Below are 21,220 nucleotides of genomic sequence, written 5' to 3'. Positions count from 1 at the left end.
GGGCGGGGGCGGGGGGGGGGGCGGACGACACACATCATGAGTGGAAGTTACCAGGAACCAGGGGGCAGCTGTTAGATCCCAGACTTGGGATGCCAGCTCTGGATTTAATACCCCCCGGCTCTGCTACTTCCGGGGCCCCCCACTTTCTTATAAAATGGGGGCGCAGGCCCTCGCCGCAGTGCCCGGCACACATAGGATTCATCAAGTGTTGGCCCATGTCCCGATCTTGGGAGAGCAGCAGGCCACGTCCTGGTCTCCTCTTGGCATTTAGGAAGTGGCATTCCGGACAGGTTGTCACCTCCCGTGCCACACAGCGGGGAGGAGGCGTACGCCGACCCTGGGAGCCTGGCAGGGAGGCGAGGACCCGGGTATCCCTGCGCTCCGGGCGGCACACAGCGTCGCGCCGGGACGTTGGCAAGGCGCGGCGCCCCCTGGTGGGCCACGTCGGGGGAGGAGCGCATCTCTCCCGGAATCTCCCGCACGAGGTTGCTCGAGGGCTCGGCGCCTGCCAACCGCACCCATGCCTCCAGGCGCCGGTGAATGAGCAGGCAGGGCACCTTCTCCTTGTTGGAGGCTTCCGAGGGGGCTTCTGCACGGAGGGGACGCTGAGGCCGCAGGGTGAGCTGGCGTTCACCAGGTGAAAAGGGGAGGGGAGGGTACACCTGGCAGAGGACGCAGCTCTAGCAAAGGCCCCCCGAGATGGGAAGATGGCGGGAGACTGAGGAACTTCCGCGAGGCCCGGGAGCCCCGTGCGGCTGGAGCCTGCCGAGGGCCTGGGGATGCGGTGGCCGGGGACGGCGGGTGTCAGACCGGGTAGCTTTGAGTCCCTCCTTGAGAAGCTGTAAAATCACTGGGCTCTCGTCTGTGCTGGTGACAGGCCCCTCTGGACTGATGGGGACCACCTGCGGGAGGGGGGCACGGCCGCTTCCATTCGGTGGTGGGGACTGCGTGTGACTCAGACACACTGAAACGCACACAAATCAACACTCGGAAATCTACACAAGACAGAACTTTATTGATGGAGGGCTTCCTGGCGAGGGGTGTGTGGGCCCCAGGGCAGGGCCTGTAGCACCATGATGGGGGCGCCTGGATGTCGGGGTCCCCCTGGGGCAGGCAGGGCAGAGGCTGGGGCGGATCTTGCCAACTCTGCCTCAGCCCTGTAGCTAGTCTGGTCAGGGGGGTGGTGCTAATCCCCCTCCCCCATAGCGGACATAGACCCTCTCCCTCCCCCCTCCCCCCCAGCTCAGAGTGGAGGGATAGGGCAGTGCTGGGGGCAGGACGCAGGCAGACCCCCTCCCCACCCCCACTCTTCACAGTACATATTCCGGTCAAAGGGGGGGCAGTATTGGGGGCTCCCTAGGAGTGGGTGAAAAGGGCGCTAGGGCGAACAGTTGTTCCCTCCTCAAACCCACCCTGGAGGGGGTCTCACTATGAACTGGGAGAGGAGATGAGGAGGGGGCCCTGGGGTGGCCAGCCCCTCTCCATCCCCCAGCCAGGAGCCCTGCAGGGGTTCCCAATAAATAACTTCCGGCTTCGTCTCACCCTTTACTCCCAGCTCCCGCCCCCTCGGGTTCCTTCAGGCTGGCCAGCTGCGGGCCGGGTCCCTTCCAGCCAGCGCCCAGCTGTAGCTCCGGGGCCGCGCGCCCCCTAGCGGCCCTGGCAGGTTTTGCAGCACATCTGGCGGAAGTAGGCTCTGCTGCAGAACTGAAATTTGAGCACCAGGGGGCAGTAGGCGACCTTGTTCACATCCTTGCATTCTGGAGTGGGGCGGGAGAACGGGGTGGGGGGGAGGGAGTGATCAGATCTCAGCGCCCCTTCCCTGAGGGGCGCGTCTGCAGCCTGCACTGAGCTTCCTAGCTTTTCTGCCTCAGTTTCCTCGCTTCTCAAAGGGAGCTTATAACTAACTCAAAGGGGGGGACTGGTAAATCGGTCATTAGGCTGTTGGAGGACTTTGAGAGAGAGACAGTGCTGGGTCTGGGACTCAGACCCAGCATTAAATCATGAGAAAAGTATTCCCTTTCAGTTATCCTTTTGATCCATTTGGGGCTGTAATCCTTGCTCGTTATCCTTTGTAATAGACGGAGGACCCTGAGCTCCAGAGAAGTCGCTCCTTTTTAGGGTATTTGAGTATTTTGTGTTCACGGTAATCGACCATCTGCGACAATGATGCGGGCTCCCACTTGGCCAGTGATGTAGGACAGGGCCTGGTGCCTAATAAAGGGTTTCACGTGGATTGTTTTATTCCATCTCCCTCATGCAGCACCCGCCTCAAGTGAGTATATTATTTATCCCCCTTGACAGATTAGAAGGCACAGAGGAGGGAGCCCAATCCGGGCAGTTTGGTTCCAGTGCCCGGAGTAAGCGATCTATTGCCCTGTATGGAAAATAAATTTACTTAGGTAGGAAAAAAAAAAAAAAAAAAAAGACATATTTAAAGCAGCAATTCTCAAGGGAATACGATTTTGTTCCCCAGGAGACATTTGGCCAGATCTGGAGACATTTCTGCTTGTCACCACTGGGGGGCAGGAGCGCTACAGGCATCTAGCGGACGCAAGTCAGGAACGCTACTGAATATTCTACAGGGCATAGGGCAGCCCCAGTCCCGCAAGAATTATCTGGCTCAAAACATCAATAGTGCCCGAGGTTGAGAAACTCTGAATTAAAGAAAAAAAAAATCCGGCAGTTGATGGTACAGGTGGAGATGAACAGGACGAGGGTCATGGAGGTGGCTGCGGGAATGACCTGAGTTTGGGTGCCCAGAAGGATCAGGTGCCTAAAGAGCTTGGCATGCAGTAGCACTTAATACATGTCTGCAGGGAGAGGGTGAAGAGCCTGGAGGGGACAGAGAAAGGCACTGCGGTGGTTGGAGATGCTCCAGGCCAATGGTCAGGACTCCCACGCTCTGGACAAGGCCCTCTGGGTGCCCCTCGGCCTCCCGTCCCGCATACCTTCGGGGCCGTCCCCAGGGGGCGCGTTGTCGCACTTGGCTTCGCACTGCTGCGTGGCCGGGGGCCGCAGAGCCTCTGCGCACTCGCGCGACGGCTGGCCTGTGTGGCTGGAGCAGCGCACCGCGCGCTGTTGCTGCCCGATCCCGCACTGTGCGGAGCACTGCGGGGAGTCGCTGCTGAGCCTCGGCTGGGCCGCCCCGGCCCCCGCCCCCGCCCCCAGGGCGCCGGCCTACCTCGCCCCACTCGCCGGTCACCCAGCGAGCCGGGGGACAGCGGCGCAAGTTGCAACGCATGGTGGCTGGCGGCTTGGCTGCGGGCGGGCAGTGCGCGGGGGGCAGCGTGGCGCGGTGGTCAGAGCTCTTGCACAGGACGACGCGGTGGCGGAGGCCTGGCCCGCAGCTGGGGGTGCACTGCAGTCGGAGAAGGGGTTTCATGCTCTTGGGCGTTCCAGTCCCCTCACGCACGGGGGTGGGGGGGGAGGATGGTGGTCCAGAGGGAGGCGAGGCGAGGAGGGGTCAGCTAACCTCGGGCCGGTCGCGCGCGTGCGCGGCGGGGGGGCCACTAGGTCTAGCAGGAGGGGCTTGTGATTGCGGACAGGTGCCTCGGTGGGCACCCACTATGAGCATCCCAGTCCCTACCCGCCGCTGCACAGAGAGCGGGTTGTGCGGGGGCGGGAAGGGGCGGCTGACCTCTGACCAGTCCAGGGCGGCCCACTCGGGCGGGCAAGCGGGGCCTTGGCAGGCCTCCAGAACTGGCGGGCGCGGCTGCGGGCACGCGCTGTCGTCCAGCGCCTTCTCCTCGGCGGCTGACACTCGGCGCTGACACACGACCGAGCGGCTGCGCACCCCCGCGTCACAGCTGCGGCTGCAGCGCGACCAGTTCCCTACGACCCAGCTGTGGGGGGGGGGGCGGGTCTGAGAGAGTATGCAGGGGAGGGCGCCCCGGGTCCGGGGTGCTGGCATATCCTCCTCCTCCTCCCCAACAGCCAGCATCTTTACGGAACCGGGCACAGGCATGCCTGCCGCTTCTGCAGGGAGCACCCCCAGTGCGCACGTGGAGTGTCATCACCCACACTGGGGGTGGGGAGGTGCATCACACCGCTGGAGACAGGATTTCCCCCGACTAGGCTAAGGAGCGTCATGGTTCTGACTCCCCCTCCAGGAGAGCCCTGACCCCACCCTGGGGAGCACTGTCACCCTAATCCTGGGAGCACTGCCACTCCTGCTCTGTCTCCCTAACCCTGCAAGCCCCGCGGGCACTCACTCCGGCGGGCAGGGCTCCGTGTTGCAGGCTCGCTGCCTCTTGGGCAGTTTGCTGTGGGCGCTGCAATGGTGGGGGGCCACGGCCGAGCTGTCCAGCTGATTGCGGCACTCCACGGCCTGCACCTGGCTGCCTGGGGGTGGGCAAGAGACCCGCTCAGCCCTGCTGGGACCAGCAGGTGAGCCCAGGGGACGGGTGCCCGTCCCTTACCCCACCCCGACCTCACCGCCGGCACACTGGGCTGAGCACTTGGTCCAGGGCGCATAGTGCCAGGAGTAGGGGGGCAGTGCATCTCGGGCGATGGGCGCATTGAAGCGGTAGCGGAGGGCTGCCAGCTCTGTCCGGGCCAGTACCTGAGGTGGGGGAGGGGGCCATCAAGTGGAAGCCAAGCTCCGGTCCCCACAAGGATGCTAATATCTTCCGGCACCTTGCTCCCACTATCGTTACCATGACGATGAGAGATGCATTTATGGGTCCCAGGGCTTCTAGGCTCTGCGTCTGATCTGGCCCCTGTCGCAGCTGAAAGGTGGTCCCAGCCAGGGGCAAGCGGTGGGGCTGGGGGGTCCCGGGCAGCCCCTCCAGCAGCAGGGACTCCTGGTCCCCCTTCAGGGCTGGGGGTACAGCATCGGGGTCAGAACCCCAGCCATGCTGACCCCCTGCTGACCCCCAGTCCTCATCCCTCCACCTCCAGCTCACCCAGGTGACTGAGGGAGAGGTTCAGGTCCTGGATGAAGATGTGGACGGAGCCTTTGGGGATCCAGACGACTTCCTCATACCCTGGACGGTGGAGCTCAGATGTCGCCCACTTGACCCTTCCCCCACACCTTCCTACCTCCCCCATTCCTGGCCCTTGATGATAACAGCTAACCATTACTGCACTAAGTGCTTCCAGGGACATTGCACTGCGTCCCCAGCTCTGGCCCTGTGATGCAGATGTGTCATCACGCCCATTTTACAGACAACAAGACTGAAGCTCAGAGAAGCTAAGCAACTCGCCCAGGTTTGACAGCTAGGAAGTGGCTGGGCTGGGGTTTGAACCCAAACTTTTCCTGCCTCTCTGACCACCACAATGGTCTGATCCACTCCCTATCCCCCAGCGTAGAGGGACAGGGGTGCTGTGGAGGCCCCAACCCACAAGGTGACATGTGGGGTTGACATTAGCAGGGTGGCATTAGCAGAGTTAGGTTTGCAGTGGGCTCCACCACTTCGACCTGGGTCCCCTCCCATCCCCTGAGCCCCACACTGGGGCCTCACTGTGTGTGTTTGCTCCCAGGAGCCCCCCTCACCCCCTCCCTGGGGTCTCTCTCCTTCAGCCCAAGGTTGGAAAGCATGCTCAAGTTCACCACAGCCTGCAGATATCCCTCCCCTAGTTACCCTTTTCCTCCAGCACAGAGCCCCTCAAGCCCCTGGCTCAGACCACGGAGAGCGGTCAACCCCTCTCTGCCTCCAGCCCAGCACCAGGCTCCCAGGATGGGGGAGGGGAAAGGTTTAGGTCAGCGCCCTCTTGGCCTGTTAATTGCCAAGGTTTAGGCACCAGAGCCCAAGCTAGTCCCTGACCCTGATCTGGGGCATTGCTGTGCCCCTGGGACTTTCTGGGGTCCCCACTGGGCCCCTGGGTCTGAGTAGCTGATGTTGGCTACTGTGATGGTGCCAGTCCTGCCCCCAGTCACCAAGTGGGCAGAGGGAGAGGGAATGGGGATCTCTCACCGGCTGCAGGCGAGGCTGGGCTGAAGACCCCCTCAATGGTTTCACAGGCACTGCCGTCACCGCCGCAAACCCGGCACTTGTCCTCCCTCAGGTCGGAGCCCAGGACCCGGTCACAGCCCACGTGCTGGGGAAGTGGGGGGGGCGGGGGGGCGGAGTGTCAGTGAGCCCCCCTTCCCTGCCTTCACTCCCCCATCCCCTGCCCTCTCTCTGGGAGTCCCCTCCACCTTGCACTCGCCGCTGACGCAAATGTCCACCGTGTCGGGGCGGCAGGGCGTCCCATCCACCACGGCCGCCGCTCTCTCCGTGTAGAAATTGAAGCCTTCGGCCAGGCATGTGAGTGAGCAGGCCTTCACGCCCCCTGGGGGGCACAGCCCCGTCAGACCGAGGGCCAGGCCACCTGGGACTCCCTGCTCGCTCCCCGGGGGAGGTGAGGCAAAGAGGGACAGACTCCAGACCCAACAAGGTTGGGCAGGTTGGGCAGAGGGCGTCGGGGTTCCCAGCGTCCAGTCAAGGAACTGTTGAGCCACATCCTGGGCTCTTCGGCCCCTTGGGTGAGGGGGCGCTCAGGGCAGACCCCACGATGCTGTATCCAGCTGCTGCCCTCCACTGCCCCATGGCCTCCTGGGTCCCTCACTCACCTCCTCGGTATGTCTTCCACGTGTAGAATTTTCCACGGAAGGGGACGCTGTCAAATTCGGAGCACTGCATTTCCCTGAAGTCCTGGGAGCCCGGGGGACAGTCCTGGGGGCAAGAGAGGGGAGCGGGATGGAGGCCAGGTGTGGGGGATGGAATTAGGGCACAGGCCCGAGGATGGAGGACGGATGCTCCGAGTAGGGATGGCTTGGAGGGGTGAAGCTGAAGGCAGAGAGGCCAGGGAGGAGGCTGTGGAGGGCCAGGTGAGACTGGTTGGTGGCCCGGGCTAGGTCCAGGCAGTGGGGCTGGAGGGACAAGTACATCTGAGATGGAGCAGATGACTCATTAGAGTTTGGGGCAAGCTGGGGATGATGGCTGGGTTTCTGGTTTCAGACCACGAGGCCTTTCTTGAGAGCAGGCCTAGAAAGGAGCCAGGGACACTCATTTTGGGGGGGGGGGCGCACGCGTGTGGACTCCCTGGAGACACGAGCCCCTCCAGGTGGGGCTGGGAAGACCACTCACCCCCCACTCCAAAGCTCTCCCTGCCCTCTGAGCACCCCCTGCTGCAGTAAGCCTTGTGCTTATTAGGTGCGTACACAGAAGACTCGCTCCCAGTCAGAAACCACAACCAGCCATGGGGAACCCCAGCATTTAAATACGGGACAGCAGTGGAGAAGAGGAGACAGAAAGTGTAGCAGGAAGAGCGGGAGCACTGGGCCCGGTGATGGCAGCAAGGGGGGCGGGGGTGGGGTGGGGAGCTCTGGACAGAGGCCGTGCTTCCTAGTCGGAAGGGAGTGCAGTAGTGGACCCAAACGTGACCACTGGGTTTGGTGACAGCGAGCTCAGCGACGGCTTTGGGGCGGGGCCGTGGGGGGGAAGTTTGGGGAAACTGGGCTTTGAAGGGAGGGGGTGGGGCGCGCTATAGCTGGAGGAGGTTGTGGAGGTCAAGCAAGCTCAAGGTGGGAGAGTCATCTGAGAATTGGAAGGAGCCAGCCGCTTGCAGGGGAGCCAGGTCCTGTCGGCACCAGGGCCCAGGGGCCGGTGTCGGGAGGGCGGGGCAGGGCAGGGGTGAGGTGTAAGAGGGGCCGAGGATCCCGGCCTGGGGTCCTGGGGGAACTCACGTCGGTGTTGCAGGAGCGGTGCCGCCGTCTCTCACCAAGGCAGTACCTGCCCCCGATTGTTGGCCTGGAAGGGGTGGGGGTGGGGGGACAGAAGAGATGTGGGGCCGGGGGCAGATAGAGGGGGGCCGCCCCGCTCTCTTTACAAAGGGGCCTGAGGGCTGACCTGGGGCTGTCGCAGTGACGGCTGGAGGAGGACACGCCGCCGCCGCACGTCCGGCTGCAGTCGCCCCACGGGGTCCACGGGCCCCAGGCCCCGTCCACGCCCTCCGGCCGCGACCCGAAAGGGACGCACACGCGCTTGTAGCACCACTACCGAAGGTCGGGGAGAGGGAGGGGGTGAGTCCGGCTCGGTAGACTCCGGGATCTCGGCGCTCCTTCCTGCCCCGCCCCTCCTCCCAGCCCGAGGTCTCAGCACCCCTGGGATGGGACGGAAGGGGCGAGGGTGGAAATGGGGTCTGGGCACTCGGACCCTGGCAATACAGGGGCGTGGCCTAAGCCTATGGTCGCCGCCTGGAGGTGAAACTCGCGCGGGGACCAGCGCGGCTGGAGTAGGGGCGGGGGGGGGGGGGGGGCCTCAGGCCATGGGCGGGACCTGCGGGCAGTAGGCGTGACCAGAGCCGCGGGAGAACCCCAGCGGCGGCGCGGTGGGCGTGGCTCAAGGGCAGGGGGCGGGGCCCGGCTGGCGGCCTTGGCCGGCGCTCACCCCCTTGTCGATGGTGTGCGTCTGGCACAGCGTGCCCTCGGCGGCTGGAATGCTGTTGGTGATGCACCGGTTGCTCTTGCTCAGACACCACAGCTCGCTGCAGACCTCCTGCGGGCCAAGGCGCCCGCTCAGGCTCGCCCCCCGCCCTCCTCCCTCCGGCAGCCCGCCCGCCGGGCGGCGACCCGCTCACTGCCGCTTCGCAGTGGGGCCCCGGCGCTCCTCTGCTGGGTCTCCAGGAGCCTTCTTGAATCCTCCTGTGGGGCATGGCCTGAGACCTCCCCTCTGCCTTATGAGCTGCACTTATCCAACGTCCGTGTGTGCCGTAAGCTCCCTTAGGCATTACTACCCCCATTTCACTGTCAGAAAACCAAGGCTCAGACAGAAAAAGTCACTTGCGAGGGGCCACGCAGCTTCTGAGGGGCGGCCCGGGTTAGAATGGACCGCTAATGGACCGCTCTGTGATCTCATCACTCTGGTACCTTCTGAGTCTCCAGACCTGCTGAGGAATGGAGATGATTCTGCATTCCTTGTTGGGATGGGTGCAGGGGCCCCTGGGAGAACAGGAATTCTGAAAACTCGGGCCTGGAAGATGGCTCAGGTCAAAGGCCTCATCTCTAATTTTTTCCAGCTGGTGGTCCTCCTTGTTGCCACCCCCTCCCCCCCCCCGCCCCCCAAACTGAGGAAGCTCCTGGAGCTTTTACTCTATGGAAGGCTGGGCAGGAACAAGGTCAGGCTGGATCTGGGTGGGACATTTCCTCTACTTCCCCCACTGAAAAATCTGCCCACCTTCCTGTCCAAATCCTGCTTGGGCTAGACGAGTCCCAGGAAGTCACTCTTGACCCTTTAGGTGAATATCCCTGGACCAACCCCACTGGGTTCAGGTGTGGCCAAATCTCTGACCCTCTAGCCTACATCCTGCCCCACCTCCCAGGGTCTCCGCCCCCCCCCCCCCCCAAAGTGGAGAGCCTTCATTCTCCTTTTTATAACCATGTGCCATTTCCTCTTTGAACCTAATCCTTTCAAGTTTTGACGATCTGGGATTGGGCCAATCAATGGCTGTAGGAAGGGCCAGCCTCTGAAAGACGTGCACACACATGAGAAGTTCGGGAAGTTTTTCTCAAGTCCGCTCCCTCAACCGTCCTCCAGAGTCCCTGCCTTCTGCTCCTTCAGAGGACATGTCTCAGCTAAAAACTCCAGCCTGCTTTTCTGGCTTCTCTTGGCTTGTGTCCTCCCGGCCATTTGTAAAAATATCACGGGCCCCCTCATCCCACTTCGGACCCCTCTTAAAGAGAACCGGCTATTCCAGTGCTGCTTTTCCTCCTCTCCACAAGGAGGCGCTGTGGTGCATATGAACGGGCTCTGGGCCGCTCTGGGAGACTTCAGCTCCGCTGGGGAATTGCGACACGGCCCCCTCTCTCTATTTTCTCATCTGGGAGATGGGCCTTGCCTACATAAAAGGCTGAGAGGCATGCGAAAGAGATTGCATAAACTCCCTGTTATTGTGTAACAGTGACCACAGCTATCTCTGGACTAGGCACTAGGCCCAGCTCTTTACACACGTTAGCCAAGTTATATGTAGTCAATAATTTCCCCCTTTGCCAGGGGCGCCGGGAAGATGTTCCTTGGAGAAATAAAAGAAAGAATCAATTCAACATACAGCCAGCACTGGTGCATGCTCCATATTCTGACACTTCCTCCCCTCCCCCACCTCATTATAAAATTTGGAGTCACAGAGAGACCTGGATTTGAGTCCCAGCTCTGACATGTTCTTGAACTGTGACCTTGGGCAAGGCACCCTCCCTATGCCTCGGTCCGTTTATCTGTAATGTGGGAGTAGCAGGATGGTCAAGAGTTTAAATGAGATGAGATGTATCACATGCTTAGCACATGGTGGGTGCTCAGTAAATGTCAGCCATTGTCGTTGTTGTTAGGATACCTGGGATACAGCAGATGCTCAATGGTGGCTTCCAGATTCTTTGGAAATTCGTTAAGGGTGCTGCAGTTAGTTACCAGCCAAGTTGGGGGAGGGTGGGCAAGAGTAAATAGAAATGATTCCAGGGTTTGTCTCCTTGTCTTGCCCTGGGATGAAGTGAGGGCATTTCAACAGTTGCCTTTTCCTGTGTTGAGTGAACATGGCCTTAGCTTGGACGTGGCCGTCCAGACTCTGATCTTTGCAGTCTTGAGGAAGCCCGCAGGCCTCCAGCTTCCTGTGGGCGGCTGGGAGTGGGACCCCCAGCTTGCTTCTCTACAAAAGGACGGGGCTTTGGGAAGTCAATCTAAACCTCACAAAGAGTGAGGGGTGGTCCGGAGGCTCAGAGCTTGTCTAGCCAAGCATCAGGGCCAGGCGATCTTGTGAACCAGTTGGTGGGGGATGAGGGGAATGAAGACAGGGTGTCCTTGGAAGGCTCTGCCCAGTTCTTTGCCAAGTGGGAAAGATGGTCCGTCCCCAGGGAACTATCTCCACCCCATTTGGAATGTTTGGTGAAAAACTGCCCAATTAGGGGGCTTGGGACTTTAGTCCTGCTGCAGCCCACAGGTGGCCTGATAGGCTGGACAGAAGGTGGTACCCAAGGTCTCCCCAGCCCGGCCCCCAAAATCAGGGGTCTGGAGGACCAGGAGATCCCATTCTTCATCCCCGTCACTGTCTGAGTGCACGGGACATTTGTACACCCGTGCACCTCTTTCCCCCTGGCCCCTGCGGGGGCTCACCCCCTTCCCGGCTCTCCCATACCCTGTGGCCCCTCCCCTCCCAGGAAGGAAAGCAGGAAGGCTCTCTCTACCCCGTATTTACACTGACGCGATTTGACTCCATGTTGGAAGCGGCACTGTTCGTCTGCGTCGTAGGCCTGGCCAGGTGCCACCGTGGGGTACACGAAGTCCTGTCTGGGGGGCCGGTTGTTCAGGCACAGCCCCAGGCCTGAGCTGTGGCGAGAAGAAAGGAGCTGTTATGTTAGGGGGCTGCAGGCAAAGAGTTCAGGAGCCCCGGTGGGGTGCGGGTCCTAGGGCGCAGCCCTGCAGGGAACAGGACCCCTCTCAGAGGCAGCTCTGGTTTCCAGACCCTCCCCCCTCCCCGCCCAGCCAAGGTGAGTGGGAGTGTGGGCGGGCACGCGGGCACGTCCTCACTCCAGAAAGCTGGTGATGTAGTCGCGGCTGCAGGACGACCACACAAAAGGGTTGGTCTTCATGGTGATGTGGGCGGCCATGAGCTTGGCCGGGTCCTGGCCACGGGCCCCACAGCTGTTCCCCACACCGTCGTGGTTCATGCCAAACCTGGGGAGAGCAGCCTGGTCAGCTCCACCACCAGGGCTGAGGAACCTGCCCCCGCCCCGCCCCACCCCGCGGTGTCCCCGGCCTCACGTGTGTCCAATCTCATGGGCGATGGTGAAGGCAGTGGCCAGGCCAATATCCTCGTTGATGCTGCAACTTCTCTCCCGCTCGCACATGCCGCCCACGGGGGCCAGGCCTGGGGAACGGGCGCGTGGGGCGAGAGTGGGCTCAGGCTGTGCTGGCCGGCCCGGCCACCCTGCCAGGTCCCCACCCTGCCAGGGCCGGGCCGGGGGCACCCATCCGCTGCCTTCACGGGTGCCTGAAACCTACAGGGGTGAAGTACCTAGTGTGCCGCAGGGTTTGTTCCTATAGATGCAGATGTCATAGCTGTGGAAGGAGAGGGGGGCGGTCAGGGGCTGGGCTACCTCCCTAAGCCCTGCTGGTGCCACCATGACCAGCTCCGGAGGCTCCCCTCTGCCTGGGAGGCACTACCTGCCTCTCGCCCGGAGCCCCGCGCTCTGCCCCCAGCGGACCTCGGGGATGCTGGGGTGCGTATGTGACTGACCAACTGCATCAATGACACGGTGAGTGAACGAGTGTGTCTGCGTCCAAGCGGTGGCCCAACTGTCCTGCCTCCCCTCGCCCCGCGCACCGCGGCTCTCAGGCTCCCAGCAGCCCCTCCCCACCCCTGGCTCCCCAGCCTCTCCCATCTCCCGGCAGAAGTGACCCCTGCCTGGACCTGGATGGTCCCCGGGACCACTCGTTCCCCCGGCCCACGTCCTGGAGGCCTCCCCGCCCCTCACCGCGTGATGAGCACCGCTGTGTCATGGTGGGCCACACCGTTCTCCGGAATGGCGTTGCCATGGCCGCTGCGGTTCACGATGGATTTCTGCCACTTACAGAAGCTGTCCAGGGACTTCCCGGCATGGTGGGTGATCTCCAGGGTGGGCTGCAGACAGACAGAGGGGCATGGGCGCCAGCCACCCCAGGGGGCACGTGCAGGGGCAGGGGCAGGTGGGGGGGGCCTCGCACCTGGTCCTCCGTGAGCAGGATGAGGCGTGTCACCAGGATATTAACGATGTTTCCCAGACTCGAGTCCTGGAAAAGTTTGGCAACCTGACCTCCAAGAAACAAGAGAGACCGAGTCTTAAGAGGGGCCCAGAGGAGGAGACAAAAAGCGAAACAATGGCAACAGCTCTCTTTCACCAAGTATCTCCTGTGTGCTGGGCCTCGGACTAAGCCTGCTGTGCAGATCTTCGCACGAGTAGGTCCAATTATCATTCCCGTTTTACAGAGGGGCAGACCGACACACAGAGAGGTTAGGACACACCGCGGGTAAGGTGCCACAAGTGGGCTTCGTGTCTGGGTAAGGCTGCGTACAAAGCGCGGGTTGCTTACCAGTACATTTCTGACTCACCCCCATTCAGCTTGTCGATTTGTCCTCCATCCCTACCCACCCTGCAGCAGCCTCAAGTGTCTCTGCCCAGAGGCGGCCTGAGAGAGTGCACATTTGGTCTCATTCCACGGCCGTCTGAAGGTATCAGTTTGGGGGCACCTGGGTGGCTCAGTCGGTTCAGCATCTGCCTTCAGCTCAGGTCAGGATCCCGGGGTCCTGGGATCGAGCCCCGTGTCCCCGCATTGGGCTCCCTGCTCGGCGGGGAGTCTGCTTCTCCTTCTCCTTCTGCCCCTCCCCTCTGCTTGTGCGCTCTCTTTCTCTCTCAAATCAATGAACAAAATCTTAAAAAATATATAAAGGTACCAATTTGAGCATCACCAGAAGAAGGTGGAAGTGTGAGGGGCAGGGAGCTCTGGAGACAGTGCTGAGGGAGAAGAAGGAAGTGCCCAGGGGAGAGGGGGGCCACGGTGTGCACTGATCTTGCAGCCTGGGGCATCACTGTCCCACGCGGGAACCCACAGAAACCCTGGAAGGTTCCAGACAACTTTGAAAGCCCAGGGGAGGGAAGCAGGGCTAGGGCGGAACCCAGCGCTGTCACATGCAATGTCATGTCAACACATCGGGACACCTCTCTGTCTGCTAACCTTCTCCTCTTCCCTTTTCGCATTAGCGAAACAACGCCCCTTGTCGGGCTCTTACTGCGTGCCAAATGCTCTGTCTGGTGCCGCCCCCAGTCTTTCCCTCTGTGGTACATACTATGGCAACACCGTTTTACAAAGTTGGAAACTGAGGCTCGGAGAGATCTGGAGTCTTGACGGAGAGCTGGTGTGGGCCCTGGGCATATCTGAGTGTGGGTCAGTGAGGTCACCTGTGTGAAGTTATAGGCAGGTGCCTGCAGGATTCGGACGTGTGCCCATGTGGGTACTGCTGACCTCAAGTTCAAGCTGCGTCCTTGTTTTAGACAGCGGACGCTTACGCAGCCCCTACCGCGTGCCAGGTACTCTTCCACACACTACGTCGGTTCACTGCAACCACCTGCGCCTCGTGAAGGAGGTACTATTACTATCCCCATTTTATGGGTGGGTAAACCGAGGCACAGAGGGGCAGTGACTGGTCCAAGGGCACACGGCTAAAAAGCAGCAGAACCGAGATTTCGGCCGGGCCCTGCAGGCTGCTGAGTCCACGCTCCCAGCCGCCCAGCGAGGCTGCTTCTCCTCATTCCTTGCCAGACACCGGCCACCCTTCTCACCCCACCCCCTCCACTCGGGTTCCCTGACCTCAGGAGGCCGGCTCCAGGTCCCGGGGCTCCGCGGCCAGGGAGGGGGAGGCACTTACAATGTTCATGATGGCCAGCACGTACTGTTCCACGTCTCGGCGCCCGTGGTAGGCCACCATCATCTTGTCAGCCACCACCAGGGTCTCCACGTAGCGCTCTCGGCTGACCGAGCGCTTCAGGCCTGGCTGGCCACGCTCAGTCTCATTCCCCAGGGGCCTGGCAGGTGGCGGCTTCAGCGTGCGCAGCCACCACGGCCGCCCCTTCCACGGCTTCTCGTCTGGATGGACAATTTCTGGTCATTGTGCTGCCTACTCTTATGTCCACGACCGACCCTGTCTGACGGCACATCTGCCCCCTAGGCCGTCACAGCGCTCATGCTTCGGCTACCGGGTGTCCTGGTTGTGCAACGTCTGGCTCTACAACAGCCTGCTACCCAGATGACGGGCTCCACGCCGTCACACGGGTCGGTTGCACAGCCGCCCCGGGCCCCACGACAACCAGCAAGACCGTGCCACTTCCTGAAAGTTCCATTGCCCAACCGTAGGCGTGGAGCCGCCCGCCTCAGCACGGGAACTGTGTGCTGGCGGGACTCTGTGGCCTTCCGACCGTGCCACGTTCTCATCAACGCGCTGCCCACCTGTGCAGCTGGGGGACACCCCACTGCTGGAGGGTCTGACCGCCCAACCGGTCTCGCCGGCCGTCCGACTGTGCAACGACCCACCCTTCCGTTCGTACAACCGACTGTGGTTGTAGGTCCGACACGGGGTCCCACTCCCAGACGGTCGGATGGCGCCCCTCATGTCACGTCCCAGGGCTCCGAACTTGTCCCTGCAGCTGGACGATGGCCCTTATAAATATCTATCTCATCCAGCTTTCTTATTCCCCCGCCCCCTGCACGTCTGATCAGACCCCTGTCCTCCTGCAAGTCTGGCTGTAAATCGGACCTTCTGAACAGGGTTTGCACACTGTGCAGTGGCTCGAGTATCTGCCACTCCTCGGTCACTTAACTGTCTGATCACACTGTCATCCTGGAGACGGAGGGTTTTACACCTGAGCAACCTGTCTCACTCACTCCTGGGCCATCAGACACCGCTGCCTGCCTCGGCCTCAAGGCAAAGATGTGCGGCCCCTCTGCCCATCCCCAGGAAGACAGAGGTACCTCTCACTCCACAGGCTGTGTCCAGGTGGGGGTGACGCAGAGAGGAGCGCTTGTATACCACATGGGGGCCACTCTCCTCTGGGCCCTGGGCCCCTCTGGGCCCACCTTGCAGGGGCTCGATCAAATATTCTTCTTCATCTGCCACAATCAGGCCATGCTGGGGGTTGGGGAGTGGGCGGAGGGCTTGGATCAGATTTTGGTTCCCGGGACCCACAGGACCCTATCTCTGTCTTTACGATTTCATTCTTTCCATCTTACCGGGTTTATGTTGCTTTTCCTTTTTCACCTTCCTAAGGTGGAATTTTGGTTCATTCATTTACAGCCTGACCGACGGCTACACATTGTCCTCAAAGTTCTGCTTTAGCTACATCCTAAAATAACTAATCCTTGTGATTAGCCCAAAATGTTTTAAAAATATCCACCAGGATTCCTTCTCTGACCTATATTTAAAAGTATTTTTCTTAACTCCCAAACTGGTGGGCATTTCCCCCTGCTTCCCAGAACCCTCCGCTCACCAGGCCCCCACAGGTGCTGATGGCCACATGGGAGCTGTCGGCCTGGCCCTGCAGGTGGCCGGCGTAGAGGCAGTGGGGCCGGGCAGCCCTCTGCCAGGCCAGGCCCTCCCGTGTCCAGTACTCCACGGAGACGTGCCCCGCTAGAAGGCGGGGGCTGCGGGTCAGGTTCAGCAGGAAGTGGGTGCTGGGTGCGGCCACCTTGTAGTAGAGGCGAGACTCTGGGGCTGGCCCTGTGCCCCGACGCTGCCTCCGGGAAGCCGGGGGCGAGAAGGCCAGCAGGGCCCCATTTTGGTCCACTCGAGTGGGGAAGGCGATCTCATAGCTCTCCAGACTGGACAGGAACTCATCTGTGGGCGAGGGTCAGAGGCTTGGGGCGAGCCCTGGGAATGATCCGTGTCTTTGCTGCTTGGCTACAGGGCAAATGATGTTGGCCTCGCTGACCCCAGGGCCCTCCCCCAAGTGACTGCCATCCCAGCCCCACTGACCCTTCCTCGGCTCCTTGTTCTCTCCCCATGCTGCCCCTGAACACCCCTACCTTGAGACCGGAAGGCGTGTATGACTTCGAATGTGAGGCCCAGCCCCAGGGTGAGGGCCCAGTGGAGGATCTGGCAGGCGGGAGCCATAGAGACCACGTGTCCACATGTCTCTCTCCAGCCCCGGCTGCCGGCAGCCCCCACAGCACTGCCTCCCCTGTTCACAGCCTGGGCAGCATCACTGGGCTCCTGGGAGAGAGGAGTTGGGTTGGGGGGGGCGGGTGCCTGGTCCTGCTGCCCAGTGTGGCCAGTGCCAAAGCCCCTCACTCCCAGCCTCAGGGATGCCCGTGGCATTTCCTCATGCAGAAGTCCCCCGTCCCCCTGTCCCCACCCCCCTCATCCTCACTATACTCTGAGGACACACAGGGATCTTGACTCTGTGGGCATCTACTACGTGCCAGCTACTGGCCTGAGCGTTTTCACACCATTTCATTTCATTTCCACGATAATCCCGAGGATTCGTTCCCTGGCTAATGGTATGCATGGTATAGATGCTGTCCCTGCCCACCGAGGGGCTGTCTCCTGGGAGTGACTGAATGAGAGGAGTTCAGATAGTGTCAAGTTCTCCAGAAATAACGGGGAGGCTCAGAAGCAGGGGTGCAGAGGATGAGAAGAAACTCATCATGTGGAGACAGGAGAAGGTGCCCAGGGAGAGGAGCGGCAGGGCCAAAGGCCCAGAGGCAGGGAGGAGCTTGACCCAGGACCACAAGGGCCAGTGTGGCTGGGCAGAGTGCCTGAGAGGAGCATGCAGGAGGGCAGCAAGGGGAGGCTGGCCTGGGATACACTTGAAGGCTGTGTTGGTCAGGGGGCATTTTCAGCCCAGATTAAACCAGAAGCCAGTGCTTGGCTCCTCCCACTAACCCCATCTGACTTAGGCCCTGCCACTGGATCCCCCGCCACGGGGTAGCATTATTCACCCCTACAGGTGGCGTCTGTCCCCGTGACCTCTCCTCCACCCTCTGTTTCCAGCCTTGCTTCTGGTTCGGCTCCTTCTCCTTTCAGATTCTTCTTTCTGGAAGCTCTAGGCCTGCCCGGCAGGTCTCAGTTTCTCTGGCATCTGCCCCAGGCCAGCCTGCTGCGCACAGAAACCACTTTGGGCCACTACCCTGTGCCAAACCCTCCTCCCCACTCCTGTCTCCACCCTCCTCCTCCTCCTCTGTGCTGTTTCCCCCTTAATCACACACTGTCTTGTTTTCTTTGCAGCCTGGCCAAGTCTGAGAGTCGATCTCCAAACAGGGCAGTTCAGCACATGAGGGAGGGAGCCAGGTTTTCAACAAGATGCAGACTTAGAAGTTGAAATTACCCGCTTCTGCTTGGACCCCTCCAGCAATGGGGAGCTCACTCCAAGACACTCTGCGACCCTACGGCTCCCTTCAGCTGGGCTAATGATTACCCCTTGTTTTTCTGTTTGTTTTTACCTTTTGGGGGCTTCAGCTGACGGCCTGGCGTTGGACACCTGTGCGCGAGCCCCTCTGGGCCTCAGTGCCTCTTCTTCAGCGCCTGGACGGGGAGGGGGCAGTGAGGAGGAGCTGGGCTGGGTCTGGAGTTCAAGGGTGGCTGAGAATACTCTGTCCTTCTCCCTGACCCTGGTGAACCTCCTCTTGGATTTCATCCTCCCTCAGTTCCTAGTCCCCCACCAAAGCTCCCTCATGCCCTACTCGGCCGCCCCCTGCCCCCATCTCCTCTTGCCTCCTCTCCCCTATTCCATCCTGGAGACGTTGACCAGCTCTGATTAAACCCCTTCCTGGTCAGTTTCCCCGACCCTCCTCTTGCCTTAACCCCCCTCCCCCCCATGCCTCGTTGCAGCGTGAGGCTGGAGCCCCCTTCCCCCAGTCCTGTCCCTCTCCTTCTTTCCTACACTGCCAGGCCCGGTGCAGAATCTTCCTCCCCCAGTGGCCCTGTGGCTCTGGTCCTGGCTGCAGTGTCTTTGAGCCTCTCCTGCTCCCCACCCCTGAGGTCCTCACCCCTGTCCTCCAGGGCTGGGGCCCTTCTCCCAATGACCTCACAGCTTCCCTTGTGCTTCTGGCTCAGTTGAGGTGTGTGGGGAGGGTGTGGAAGGACCTGGCATAGGTGGGTGGGGATGGGGAGGGGGGATCTGGAGGGGGAGGGCACACAGGTGTCCCACCAGGGCGAGGTGGGAAAGAGGATCTGGGACAGTGGCCCCGCCTGCAGGGTGGTGGTGAGGTGTGACCTGCCCAGGGCACTGGGGGTACTGGGAACAGGTCAGTGCGTCTGGGGAGAAAATGACACTGATGGCAGGGAGGTTAGGGGGTTCCTGGCCAGAGCCTGGCTGGGGGCAACAGCAGGGGACCTACACCGGGGTGTGTGTGTGACTGCATGTGCATGACTCTGTGTGTGTGTGTGTGTGTGTGTGTGTAACCGTGTAAGTATGTATGTAGGTGACTTTTTGTGTGGTGTGTGTGCCCATGTGACCCCGTGTGTGGCCATGCGTGTGCCCGTGTGGCTGTGTGCGCGCGCACACGCACGCACGCGCGCGCGTGCCCAGGCTTGGCCATTCCTCCCAGCCCCTCCTCCCAGAAGGCAGGAGGGAGGCGGCCAGCACGGGGACGGTGCCAGCGCTGGAGGAGGAAATGCCGCGCGGAAGCGGCCCGGAAACAGCGGAGGCTCCATCCCATCCCAGTGATCCGGGAAGGACCCGCCGCTCCACACCCAGACCTCCTGGGCCGTGCCGGGGAGACCCGGCCACTCTGTGGAGGCCAAGGCCGAGGCCGCCCGGGCAGAGGCCTCCTCCAGGCGCTGCACATCTGGCTGGGCGGGAGGCAGACCCTGCCGGGAGAGCAGACAAAGGCCCGCCCGCGGCCCGCGGGAGGAGGGGGCCGGCGCCCCGGCGGGTCCCCCTCAACTAGCCACTAATTAAAGGCCCTGAGCCCGACGGACTGGAGACACTCGGAGACAGACGGCTGTGGCCTCGGTGACCGACTCAAGGGAAGTGGGAGATGCCACTCCCACACCCAGACACACAAACACACACTGGTAGCGACGCACACACTCGAGGGTGACCACACCTGCGCAGCCGGGGACCGACAACGGGACACCGCAGACCCACAAAGGGCTCCCGGCCCGACACACCGACACGCTCAGAACACACACATCCAGAGGCGAACGCACACGACACACAACCACACACTCCCCAGACCTATGTGCACACACACGTACACACTCATTCACAGAAGACAACCCAGAGACACACACACACTTGGGCCTACACACACAGACACGTACACACTCGTTCACACACACCAGACAACGGACAAACTCAGAGTCCCACAGAACTTGACATACACACCAGACGCACTCACATACGGGCATTTACACACTTGTTACACTCAGACACACTCTCAGCACAGGGACACTCACACTCACCTAGACATTTACACACCCAGCAGACACTGGCTTACACTCACACCTCTGCACACACACAGCACCCTATATGATCGCACACAAATTCGAACACACCCAGACACTCAGGGACATTTCATGCGGACACACACATGCGGACTCACAACACTCACACGTACGTGGATGCCCACACGCACCCCGACACACATACCCACACGCAGCAAACACACCCAGACAGCCGCCCACATGACCTCAGTGTCGCACACACTTAGGGACATCACACACCGACACAAGCCCCGAGGCTGGACGGTCCAACAGACCGGGGCCCGCGGCCGTCCCCGCCCGACGCAGACACACAAGGTCACCCCCGGGCACCCCGCGCCGGCCCCCTCCCCTGGGCGCCCGCCGGCCCCGCCGAGCCCGCTCCCCGCCGAGCCGCCCGCGCCTCTACCTGCGGCCGGCCGCCCGCCCGGGCCTCCGTCCGCCGTCTCCGCCGCCGTCTCGCCGCCCTGCGCAGGAAGGGAGGGAGCGAGCGCGGCGGCGTGGCCGGGGGAGGGGGCGCGGGGAAGGCACTTCCTGAGCCGCCTGCCAGGGTTATAAAAAACCCCCAAACCGCGCGCGGCCAGAACCCCGCCCGCCGCCGCCGCCGCCCGGCCTGGGCCGCGAGCTGGACCCGAGCCAGGGACCCGGGAGCCCGGGCGGCCCCGCCCGGACCGGCCCCGCCGTGGGGGCTGGGTGAGGGGGGAGAGTAAGGTGGCAGGTGGGGGAGGGGAGACAGGCGGGGTGGGGGGGAGGGGAGGGAGGAAGAATTGGGTAGGGGTAAGGGGAAAAGGAGGGAGAGGAGTAGGGCTGGTTGGGGGGAGGGGAGATTGAATGGAAAGAGGCGGGAGGAGGTGGGGGATGGAGAAGGAGGCAGCGTCGCGTGGGGGGCAAGGGGAAGGAATGGGGCGCGGAGGGGAGGGGGGAGTGGGTGGAGGGTGGGGGAGGGGAGAGCCCCTTCCCTCGCCGGCATCGGCCCGCTCCGCCGCATCGACAACAGCTGTTACTTATTGAGGGCTAGTCCTGCTCAAACAAGCCTTTATTGGGCGCCACCCGTGTGCCAGGCACCGTGCCCAGGGCGGCTGAATAAATCTCAGCCCGCCCCTGCCCTCCCAGAGCTCCCCTCTGGGGGGTTGACCTGCCGTGGGCCTGGCTGGTTCCATTTCACAGAAGAGAAAACTGAGGCTAGAGACGGGGAGAGTGACAGTTTCATGAGAGCAGGGGCCCAGTGGGTTTTATTCACCCTTGGGTGGGTTCTCAGTAGATGTGGAGCTAACACATGGATGGGGCTGACCTGCACAGT

The 21,220-nt window shown here is 61.8% G+C and overlaps 1 protein-coding gene across 1 annotated transcript; it reads right to left on the bottom strand.

The window, feature by feature from the left end:
• Positions 1-996: 996 nt before the first annotated feature.
• On the bottom strand, positions 997-20,371 carry ADAMTS10 (ADAM metallopeptidase with thrombospondin type 1 motif 10). Its single transcript, XM_032394757.1, has 27 exons — positions 20,330-20,371; positions 17,937-18,018; positions 17,436-17,593; positions 16,521-16,707; positions 15,986-16,332; positions 15,471-15,627; positions 14,371-14,588; positions 12,672-12,755; positions 12,443-12,588; positions 11,983-12,026; positions 11,730-11,835; positions 11,496-11,642; positions 11,153-11,294; positions 8,373-8,480; positions 7,833-7,978; positions 7,670-7,733; positions 6,554-6,656; positions 6,140-6,273; positions 5,916-6,039; positions 4,905-4,985; positions 4,656-4,819; positions 4,435-4,561; positions 4,212-4,341; positions 3,638-3,842; positions 3,182-3,358; positions 2,949-3,108; positions 997-1,757 (listed from the first exon to the last, which is right to left on the bottom strand). Exons 4-27 carry the CDS (start codon positions 16,606-16,608, stop codon positions 1,648-1,650), a joined length of 3,312 nt encoding a protein of 1,103 aa, XP_032250648.1. The 5' UTR covers positions 16,609-16,707; positions 17,436-17,593; positions 17,937-18,018; positions 20,330-20,371; the 3' UTR covers positions 997-1,647.
• Between the last annotated feature and the right edge of the window lie 849 nt (positions 20,372-21,220).

This window comes from Phoca vitulina, unplaced genomic scaffold (assembly GCF_004348235.1).
Source record: "Phoca vitulina isolate PV1807 unplaced genomic scaffold, GSC_HSeal_1.0 scaffold81, whole genome shotgun sequence".
Lineage (NCBI taxonomy): Eukaryota > Metazoa > Chordata > Mammalia > Carnivora > Phocidae > Phoca > Phoca vitulina.
The sequence above is the reverse complement of the archived record's forward strand: the minus strand, read 5'-3'. Positions and strand labels throughout refer to the sequence as shown.

Bases quoted from the DNA above. Each gene is read 5' to 3' on its own strand.
- ADAMTS10 (XM_032394757.1), bottom strand. From the start codon at position 16,608: ATGGCTCCCGCCTGCCAGATCCTCCACTGGGCCCTCACCCTGGGGCTG. The intron at 12,756-14,370 runs GTAAGTGCCTCC...CTTGGAGGTCAG, and splicing joins TGCTGGCCATCATGAACATT to GTTGCCAAACTTTTCCAGGA. The intron at 3,109-3,181 runs GTAGGCCGGCGC...GACTCCCCGCAG, and splicing joins TGACCGGCGAGTGGGGCGAG to TGCTCCGCACAGTGCGGGAT.